General features: G+C 45.5%; 3 protein-coding genes and 1 long non-coding RNA gene across 4 annotated transcripts; 2 read left to right on the forward strand and 2 right to left on the reverse strand.

Annotated features, from left to right (window-relative positions):
• Window positions 1-146: 146 nt before the first annotated feature.
• On the reverse strand, window positions 147-684 carry LOC119765356 (histone H2A-like). The gene has a single exon (XM_038249094.1). It carries the CDS (start codon window positions 574-576, stop codon window positions 172-174), a length of 405 nt encoding a protein of 134 aa, XP_038105022.1. The 5' UTR covers window positions 577-684; the 3' UTR covers window positions 147-171.
• A 68-nt stretch (window positions 685-752) lies between these two features.
• On the forward strand, window positions 753-1,145 carry LOC119771112 (late histone H2B.L4-like). Its single transcript, XM_038266506.1, has one exon. It carries the CDS (start codon window positions 753-755, stop codon window positions 1,143-1,145), a length of 393 nt encoding a protein of 130 aa, XP_038122434.1.
• A 3,701-nt stretch (window positions 1,146-4,846) lies between these two features.
• Window positions 4,847-6,597, forward strand: LOC119765408. The gene is made up of 3 exons (XR_005276706.1): window positions 4,847-5,242; window positions 5,301-5,636; window positions 5,698-6,597. It is a non-coding gene; the product is annotated as an uncharacterized LOC119765408 (long non-coding RNA).
• Window positions 6,598-9,504: 2,907 nt separating this feature from the next.
• Window positions 9,505-10,818, reverse strand: LOC119771113 (putative uncharacterized protein DDB_G0271606). The gene has a single exon (XM_038266507.1). It carries the CDS (start codon window positions 10,816-10,818, stop codon window positions 9,505-9,507), a length of 1,314 nt encoding a protein of 437 aa, XP_038122435.1.

Genomic DNA, 10,818 nt, shown 5'->3' on the forward strand with positions numbered 1-10,818 from the left:
CGTTGCGCGTTTTAGTGGTGGTTGCTTTTCGAAGGAAGCAGTTCCGCCAGGTCGGTCGGGAGTGTGAAGCGGGTTTTTTTGTGGTGGAATTTGCTGATATAAAAGGAACTGATTGTAAATGTTGTTCGTCCTGAAAAGGACGGTTTGGTTTGTTAACGACGCAGTCAGAATTTAATTCGCTTTCGCCAATGATTCCTCCTGGTTCCGCTTTTCCTGGGTTTTCTTCGGCAGCAGGACGGCATGAATGTTTGGCAAAACGCCGCCCTTCGAAATCGTGACCCCGAGCATAAGCCGGTTCAACTCCTCGTCAATCCGGATGGCTAGCTGCAGATGGCGTGGGGTGATCCGAGTCTTCTTGTTGTCCCGTGAAGCGTTTCCACCCAGCTCGAGAACTTCTGCAGTCAGATATTCCAGCACGGCAGCCAGATAGACCGGGGCACCGGCACTGATGCGATCGGCATAGTTGCCTTTCCGTAGGTATCGGTTGATCCGTCCGCCGGGGAACTGCAGCCCTGCTCGCGACGACCGCGTCTGCTTCTTCACCTTCAGCTTTCCTCCTGTGCCGCGTCCAGACATCTTGGGTTGGTTGGTTGGTTGAAGAGATATGATACTTCGTTGACTGTCAAACGTGAAATGGGCGCTATTTACGAAATACGTCTTTTTTATACTTTGACATTTCGTGCAGAGAAGAGATCGTGGTGGCGAATGTCGTAGAAACGGCAAAGCGATCAAAAGGGGCGGAGCATGCGTTGATGCGCTTTGCGCACAAAACCAGTGCCCTCTGTCATAATTTGCATCATTTCTCGTTGCACCTCCAAGCAAGACACGTCGGATCAAGTTTGTTGTGGAAATGTCTGCTGCCGTCTCGGCCTTTCTGGACAAAAAGATCGGTAAGGTGCAAGAGCAGCGCCTCGGCCATCGTAAGAGGAGGAGCGGACAAGCCGAAGAAGCGGAAACCTCGCCGCAAGGAGCACTTTGGAACGTTCTTGTACAAGGTTTTGAAGCAAGTACACCTGGAAACGGGAACCTCGTCCAAAGCCATGAACATCATGACATTCATTGTGAACCCAGAGCCCGGAGAGTTGGCCAAGCATGCCATGTCCGAGGGGACGAAGGCCGTGACCAAGTACACCTCTTCGAAGTAAACACCTGTTGCTGCGACTTATCTAAACAAACGGCCCTTTTAAGAGCCACTAAATCTCACGAAAGAGTTAACTCAAATTATTATTTCTTGAAAAGTCTGGGGGGATTCGACCTGTAAAAACATTTCGTCAGCTGAAATATAAGGGAGCGTCTTTTATCACGTAACGCAAAATTTTATATTTTTGGACCCAATCCCTCGTAACATTTCAAAAACATGGCCTTCTTATTCTAGAACTCCATCGTGACTGTCAGTTAAAGAGTATTGTTTTGACATAGAACTATGTCTTTACTTACTATACTGGGGGCCAGTTCAGAAATTCGATTCAAAGCGTTACACGCGTGCGAAAATACTTCTTTTTTTTCAATACATCAAATTTTTTTTATTTTGTCGGTTTGTCCGGGGATTTTTACATGTTAAGAGACTCAGCATAATTGCTTTTCTAACTTTAAAGTTAAAATGTTCAACATGAACTGGTGGAGTTTTGGTATTTATAGTGTACAATGCGCAATTTAAGATTGCTGACTTTTAAAATTATAAATAAATCCTACCTAACTACAGTAAAAACACTCGATCCCACACACTCTCAGACATCCAACCACACTCACTCAAGGGTACAATCCTCGGATTGACCCGTGTTCCGAGACCAAAGCCCTCTTCCGATGCTTCGAAATTTCCAACGCTTATATCTTTTTTCCCTATCGATTAATCCAGAAGATTTAACCACCAATCGAAAGGGGAAGACTTACTCTATCGTTTTACTACAAAATAAGTTTGACTAAACATAGTTAAAACATTTAAAACATGCAATTAAAATGAGTAATTTTGACGTAAACTACGTCTTTCTCGAAGGTACTGGGGTGCCATTCCAAAAAACCCGGGCCGCAGTCCAAAAGTTAACTTGTAAGATTTTGAACGCTTATATCTCCTCTCAGACAATTCGAAATGGCACGATTTTGGCACCATTCGATTCGAAATTTATTCAGCAATTTGCACGGTCGGGAAGGTCAAGTACCTATTTTGAGGGGAAAATCAACTGAGCAACGCGATCGGTGTCGGGCGCGATAAAGGAGGGGAAGTAGAGGGGCCGCGAAACTATAAATTAATTTGCCCCAGTTTTCAAACCATCACTCACGTCTCAGACGTCGGACCGGCAACACCACCAGCAGCAGCAGCAGCAGAGAGACCAGAGCAGCACCGATAATAGACCAAAGCAGCACCGTGATAGAGACAGAGCCGTGTCGGGAGAGAGACAGCCGTGCCGGGAGAGAGACAGAGCCGTACCGGGAGAGAGACATAACTGCAGCGGGAGAGAGAGACAGAGCTACAGCGGGAGAGAGACCGAGCAGAACCGGGAGACAGACGGAACAGCAACCGTGTGGGGGTGAGGACTGCGCAACTCTTCGGAGTTGCCTCACCCCCCGGTTCCCCCGGGGGGACATTTACCGAACCATATGATTTTGGGCAATATTGGTATCAAAATTCATGGTTTTTGGTACTGATAATGAAAATTGCTGTTGGGAACGAATGGATCAGCCTATTCACCAACGGCATCGTAGCAACACCATTGGGCTCACTCGTGGCAGTTCAGCTGTCAACAGTCGATGCAGGAAACAGCAGAACTTCAAGTGGCATCATTGTTCTTTGGATAGTCTTTCCGCGTGGTACGCGGACAGGTTTAATCCGTTTAGTATAAAGTTTTAATGTGTACAAAAGTACGTTGCGCGTTTATTATCACCGTCAAGGCGGCCACCTGGTGCGCTCGTAAAAATTGCCATTTTGACAGAATTAGCCACTCGCCAGGGGCTTTCATGTTCTTACCGCACTTCACCGCAGCTCGCACTTCGTCCTCCGTGACCCGTCCAGGAAAAGGGGCGGCGTTCGTCTGGACGTTGAGCTCTCGCATGGATTGCGTAACGGCTGCTTCGTGGGGACTTACATTCCGGCTCCAAGGTGATGTGCTTCAACCAGCTTGCCGGCGATCGCGTTGACCTTTTCTTGAGGGGACACCAGGAGGTCACCGTAGACTTTGAGCGGGGGCACGGGACTCGGTCTTTTCTTCAGCAACTTGGCTACTTTCCAGAACGGCTTGGAGTGATCGGTCTTCTGGCTGATGTTGTTTGCGAACTGCTTGTTCCGGATTTGCAGCATACGGTTCCGGATCTCGGCGTTCAGAAGGCTCACCTCCTCCTTCTTGTCAAGGCAGCCGTTCCTCTGAAACTGCCGTCTCGCGATGTTTCTCTCCTGGATGAGCCACCGGGTGTAGTCGTCAATCGCGGTGAATTGACGCCTCACCGGAACCTCACGGATGCAAGCCTCCTGGCCTCCGCCTGGTGAACAGCGTTCTCGAGGGCTTCTAGTTGGTTGTCGATGGCCTCTACCGTCGGTAGATCCAGTTGATCGGGAATACGGGAGTCCACGATGCGGCTGAGGGACACCCAGTTAACCCGGTGGTGGTCGCGCCTCATCGCCGGTCGAGCAGGCATTGGGGTGCATTCCAGCTTACACACTACAGTAGTGGTCCGAGCTTAGATCTTAGATTGTGGTTGGTTTCGAGAGAGGCAGATCCGACAGGAACACATCTAGCGTAGAAGGAGTTCCAGCCGGGGAGAGGAACGTGGGATCGTCCGGGAAGTGGATGTCGCACGTGTCGGAGCTTAGGTGGTCCGCCAAGAGTGCGCCGTTCTGGTTTCGGATGTGATTCCGCCACTGGGGGTCGCGAGCATTTAAATCCCCAGCTACCACGTTCCTGTTCTGGGCGTCAGTCAGTTTGCGGAGATCTTCCGCAAAGAGAGCGGATGAATTGTTGCTGTCTACACACTGCCGCGGTGCGTATACAGCAAACAGTTTAACACTGCTTCCTCCGGAACGAGGCTCTTTCGGCGTGTCAGACGGCACCACTCCCGGCAGCGGGAGGAAATCCGCCGCGTTGAACGTAGGTACCGCCGGCGATCGTTTGTCCTGCTTCCATGCTGGCGGTTTCGGCTTGGACGCCTGCTGCCTCGACTGGATGAACTGCGCACGTTTGGGACAGCTGCGGTCCAGACCTTCGTGAGATCCAGATCAGTTGACACACTTCTTGGCTTGGTCCTCTTCTGCTTTGCACTTTTCTGTGCTGTGGGGATTCCCACAGCTGCTGCACCTTCTTCATGGCCTCGTTCCAGTAAAACAGCCTTCCATCCAACGCGCTGAGCACAGCAGCTAGCTCGAGAGACGACCGACCGCAACGACAGCTGAACAGGGAATGCCCCCCTCTAGTAGCTAGCCTTTATATTGTCCTTTGTCTTTCGTTCATGTCTCTGACATTACATCTTGTACTTAACCCTCTAACGCCCATGGTAGCACCAGAGCTCCACTAAATTTTCAGTCCAAATTGAAATTTCTCGAAAACTGTCAAATGAATTCAACTAATTCTTCTTGCACAGTTTCATTTAGGCTGTTTACTAGAACCATTTCAAATTTCATCCAATTTGGGCAAGACAATAATAAAAAAAAAACGAAGTTGACGTTATAGCTGTCGGCCACTATTGCTAGTACCAACCACTAGTGTCTTCCTTTTATCTACAAGGACTTCGCCACCCTGGGCTCCTAAGTGTTTTGAGTACGGCACGGGGTGAAGGCGCCGGATACCCATATTTACACTCAGAATTTTAGGGCGCCCGCCGCGGGATTCGAACCAGCGACCTCTGGATTGTGAGTTCAGTGCGCGGTCCGATTGATCCACACGGGCGGGCAAGGTTCACAACAAATAATAAATGGCAAGGAAAAACGTAAAAAATCTCGATTTTGCTCTGGGCGGGGAGGGGTTAATTGCGTTAAATAGTGAATAAACTAATGAGTTCTCTCCTGATTTGCGCGCAGAGACTTTGGCCAATTTCCTGATGGGGGAGGGCAAGCTGGAGAGTTAGCTAGATGAGCAACCGCTCATCGAAGACAACTTTCACAAAACGAAGCTGGGGCTGACAAACGCGAAGCGGTACCTCAACTGGACGCGCACCTGCTACTGGTGAAGCTGTTCTACGCATGTGGCCAGTACGACGAGTCGCTGCAGAGCTACGTGCTGGCGGAGCTGAACACGCTGTCGGAGAATCACCTATCGCCGTGTGTGGGAATTCTTGAGGTGATGCTCTGAGAATCTTAATCATGTTGTTCATTTCAGAAGATACGTGGCCCGTCATCTGGTAGAAGCGTTGCTGCGGCTTGGGCCGCAGAAAGCCTGGATGATTCAGTTTAAAATCTGGCTGCTGCTAGCTGACGAGTAACCCAACGAAGCCATCAACTGCATTCAGGAGGCTAGCCTGACACGACGCTGCGTCCAGCTGGACCCAAATGACTAGTCCGCGTTCAACTACAACATTTCCGAAGCCCTGAACCTTTTTCACGTGAAAAGCAAAAGATGGTGTATCTGGCCAACAGTGACACAGAGCACGACCACGAAAAGCACTTTCACGTGCTGCAGATGCAGTTATGTGCGAGAATTCCTGCAATGATTTTAGTAAGTATTAGCCGAGAAGCTATGAAGTCTTCATAGATTACGATATTTCTTACCTTTTCAGACTCGTTTCATGCGATTCGGATGTCGCGTCCCGCATCGAGCACGCACGAGCATCCATAAAAATCACATCTACCAGCAGCAGTGAGCCTTGGCGAAACAGTGCATCTTGAAGCCGGCTCGGCAAATCCGTACAACACGAATGGGCGGATCGATTTGGTTCCTGCTCGGTCGGGTCATGTAAGCTTCGCCTGATTTTCTGACTCGAACCACGCGAGTCGCCGGTCACTGCCCAAATCAAGCACGCCCTTAGCGAAACCGGCCCACCTGGCCCACCTGGGTTCCCTCCGTCAAGGTCCACGACGACTCTGTTCGCAGCCCAGGGAGCACGTCGAATATCAACCTACCAACTGCGCCAGTCAATCTTCATGAGCTACTTGGGCTTTTGGAATATCTGCTGAACCACATTGTCCGCTGCAAGGAACAATCGATCAATCTATACTCACCGCCGGCAACGCAAGGTATCAAAATGCGAAACATGAAACATCAAATTTGAGACAGAATAGGAAAAACAACATTTGTTACAAAGCGCGTCAAGCAAAATGTGAATTAAAAAAACAACTAACATTTACATTTAAGAGAAAATCTGAAAGTATGACCCTACTACAATCAATTTTGCAAATTTGTCTATGGTTTTGACAACATGCTAAGGCGGCTCATTCTGAGACAAGCCTTCCATCCAGGGTGCGGTCGGTATGGGCCAACATAGAAAACTGGCCATTTCGTTTACGAAAAGATTCGTTTATTTGATGGGATTTGGCTCAAAGAACTTTCCAACCTGTATTTCATAACGTTAGATCACGTTTATAAAGTTAGTCCAATCAAATCAAAAACATGCTAACAGTCTAATGTTTCATTGAACGAGATTTGTGAAATCGCCAGAAGTTTAAAAACATTTTTGTAGAATCGCATAATATAAATATAAACCAGTTTGAACAAAAAAATAACATAATATTTTTGTATTTAATTTTCGCAAACCGACTTTTATTGAATTTTTTTATTTGTATAAAATTTTGCATCATTGCTTTCTGCTTACAAAAAGGGGGCTTTTCATACACAAGGGCTAGGCAAGTTAGTAATAATCAGGTTTGTCTAGAAAACAATTATTTTTTGTAAAAAAAAAGAATTTTTCCAATGTATATTCCTTGGAATTATTTAAACAGAATGAGCAAGTTAACGTAGCAATTTCATTTAATTGTTTTTGTGGGAACATAAATGGACCAAATTAATCCGTCAACAAACAAATTATTTAACATAAAATTCAAGCTTATCAAAACAATCTTAAGTCGTTTGTTGGTACAATATCACCCCTTGCCTCAAAGTCACCCCATTTTAAACAATTTTTGTGCAATCTAGTTCATCTTGATTAAAAATTGCCTAATGTAGGAGTTTTGTTAAAATTCAGGTATGAACTTGTAAATTATTTACTTAAGTCACTTGACTTAGGCTTCATCCGCCTAAGTCAGTCCCGTAAATCGTTTTTATATCATTCTGCTACATGTAAGTACAATTTAAGCCATGACCATGACGTTTTAGAGTTAAAACATTGAAAGTTTTAACATTTTCTACGCATTTTACATGCAATTACTCCTTAATTTGTACTCAAAAAACTAAAACTGACCGTATTCAAAAATCCTGCCGGCAAATATTTTGAAACTCGGCCCAGAAGTGCAGAATGGTCCCAGGAACCATGTCCAATCATTGGTTTGGGTGGATTTTTTTTTTCATAATAACGGTCTGTGGGGGACCCGTGGTTTGAAATGCTTATTTTTCCCGTTTGCTGAAGAAACAAGCAAGAAACAAACAAAACAAAATATTAATCAATTCTTTAACTAAGTGTACATTTCTCGGGTGAGTTTTCAAAAAGCCGTAAGAGACCTCCGACAGTTATTTTCGTTTTTCTCTAAATTGAAACAATGTTACCGTCATTTTCAGTTTAGGGCATATAAAGGACGTGTAGATGAAAAATCTCAAGCATGAAATTGGTATTTAGTAAGTAGGCTGAATACCGATGCAAAAAGGGCTTTGTTTACCATTGGCTCTTACGTCCTTTTGAAAACTAATCCGAGATTTGGTGGAGGTGTCGATAAGGATGAGCTTCTTTTGGGAGATATTTGAGAAAATGAAATTTATTCAATCTACAACCGTATATTGGAACAAGTATACAAGCAAATTGGTATTTGGACCAACATTTCTTGAGGATCTAGAGCAAATGTTTACAAAATTTTTCAATATAAATTTAGAAAGGAATACTTTCATTAGAGCATTGAGAAGAAATATGGTCCTAAAATTCAGCTTAGATTGCTGATATAATTGTTCACAATGATAAAGCTCATTTTTCTGAGTACAATGAACCTTTGCAAGACCACAAAGGGTTTAACATTGATTTTTAAATCAATTCTGAAAAATTTACATCGCGGCCTTTCTTGACATAAAGTATCTTAGATGACAGCTCGTTCCAAGGGGACCGTAGTTGATCCATAGTAAAATTCAATTCAATTCATTTTATTTACCGAAATAACAATTTTACATCTTGTGTGATTGGCTGGTTCATAGAGATTTGAGCCGTATTGTAAATTCGATTTTGGTTAACTACGGTAGATTTACTTGAAATAATTCGTTGGCGTCGAACTGTCAAAAACTGATCGCGGTGGATTGCGGTGGATACTTTTCTACCACAGTTTTTGGTGTGATCAATGTGGTAAATGCTTTGGTGGATTTTTGACAGCTCGAAATATTTCAAGAAAATTTACCGCGGTTAACCAAAATCGAATTAACAATACGGCTTTGGTGTTCCTTGCAACTATTTCTTTTTCATTTACCGCTTGGTAACAGAAGGTTCATTAAATGCAACTAAACAAAAACTAGGAAAAATTAGGCCAAAAAAACCTAACCATAGTAAAATGATGTCTTGTCATAATTTTTTAATCGCTTTTTTTTTTGTATAAAAATTAAAAAAGTGATCAGAAAGGGTTTTCAAGCGTGTTTTCTACCGTTGTATATACAAATTGACATAGGGCACGGCATGGAGGAAGCAAAATATTATAAATCGAGAACACCCATGGAAGATTTATACGTAGAAAGCTGTGTTTCACCTTCCTGATTAAGAATATGTTCGATTCAAAATATTCTATCGGTGAAAATCGCGTTTTTCAGAAAAAAAATGTTTTTTCATACTTATGGAGACGCCTGGTACTAAATAAAAATTAAAAAAAAATGATTAAAAATTACTTTTTTCGAAAGTTTATGCGTATCAAAGGTAAAAGAAACGTAAAACATTTTGAAACACGACGTATAATAAGGCTTATTAACAAATTATTAAAATTTACTTGAGTCACCATGCGCCTCCTCCCATGGTACTTTATATGGGAAAACACTTTTTTTTTCTGAAAAACGCAATTTTCACCGCTATAATATTTTGAATCGAACATATTCTTAATCAGGAAGGTGAAACACAACTTTCTACGTATAAATCTCCCATGGGTGTTCTCGATTTTAATGTTTTGCTTCCTCCATGATGCCGTGAGGGCTTTAGGACACTATTGTGAGCCAAGGCGAGCACGATACTTATTTTTTTATAATTTATTAAAACCATCCTTAATTAATTCGTAATTAATAAATTCGTTAATAAAAATTCGAAGTAATAAATAGTTTCTAAACAGTTTCTGTGGAGTTCTTGCAATCATAAGTTGATAGTCGAAGTTGCCGAAGTGCTATATTAATCTTAATCCGTGTTCAATCCTAGGTTCTCTGAGAGTTTTATGATTATAATAAAATAAATAAATAATATTGAGTTCACAGGAAATGTTTTTTATTCACTTTCATGTTGCGAGATGGAATCGTCGGGAAGTTTTATTATTTTTGGTGTTTTAGGCGTCTTGGGTTTTGTCGGGGTTTTGTTGTCCAAGATTGGAGTTGAAGTTCCCGAAGTCGATGGTTGCTGTTGATCGGGTTGTTGCGGTTGCTGAGATTGGGTTTGTACCTGTTTCTGTTTGAGTTGGGGTGGCTGTTGCTGTTGTTGGGTTTGATCCTGTTGCTGTTGGTTGAGTTGGCGTGGTTGTTGCTGTTGGTTGAGTTGGGGTTGCTGTTGCTGTTGTTGGGTTTGATCCTGTTGCTGTTGGTTGAGTTGGCGTGGTTGTTGCTGTTGGTTGAGTTGGGGTTGCTGTTGCTGTTGTTGGGTTTGATCCTGTTGCTGTTGGTTGAGTTGGCGTGGTTGATGCTGTTGGAGTTGGGATTGCTGTTGCTGCTGTTGGGTTTGTACCTGTTGCTGTTGGTTGAGTTGGCGTGGGGTTGGCTGCTGCTGTTGCTGGCGTGGTTGTTGCTGTTGGTGTTGGTGTTGCTGAACTTGTTGCCGCGGCTGTTGTTGACGGTCATAGCGCTGCCGACTGATTGATCGCGTTCTTTGCAGCGACTGTCCTGCCAGGACCTGGGCGTATGTTCGCCCATACCCCGGTGGAGGCATCGTCCATGGCAATTGGACAGGTTGCCGGCCACCCTGGGACTGTTCCGGAACGTGATGCTGCGGGCCTTGGTTCTGGACCGCAACCTGATGCTGCGGGCCTTGGACCGGAACAGCAGCTTGTACCGGGACTTGGCGCTGAACGGCTTGTACTACGGGCTGTATAGCCGGGTCTTGCAGCACTGGTGCTTGGGCTGGTCCTCGTGGAACTGGTGCTGGCGCTTGGACCGGTGCTGGCGCTTGGACCGGTGCTGGCGCTTGGACCGGTGCTGGCGCTTGGACCGGTGCTGGCGCTTGGACCGGTGCTGGCTGCAGTTGCGACAGTGGCTGAGGCGGCGGTCCTTGGGCTGGTACTTGTACTGCTGCTGGCGCTTGTGCTGGGTTGGCTTGGTAATGGGCCGGCGCATTCTGCAGTGGCTGCAGTTGCGGCACGGGGGGCTGGTACGCTACGACGGGTCCAGGCAATCCAGGCAGCGGCATCTGATAGGGCCACAGTGCTTGCGGTTGTTGTGGCCATGGTGCTTGCGGTGGTTGTGGCCACGGTGGTTGTGGCCACAGTGCTTGCGGTGGTTGTGGCCACGGTAATTGCGGTGGTTGTGGCCACGGTACTTGCGGTGGCGCCCACGGGCCCATGGCGGCCGGGAACGGGAATGATGCGTCCTGCAT

This window comes from Culex quinquefasciatus, chromosome 1 (genome assembly GCF_015732765.1).
Source record: "Culex quinquefasciatus strain JHB chromosome 1, VPISU_Cqui_1.0_pri_paternal, whole genome shotgun sequence".
Classification (NCBI taxonomy): domain Eukaryota; kingdom Metazoa; phylum Arthropoda; class Insecta; order Diptera; family Culicidae; genus Culex; species Culex quinquefasciatus.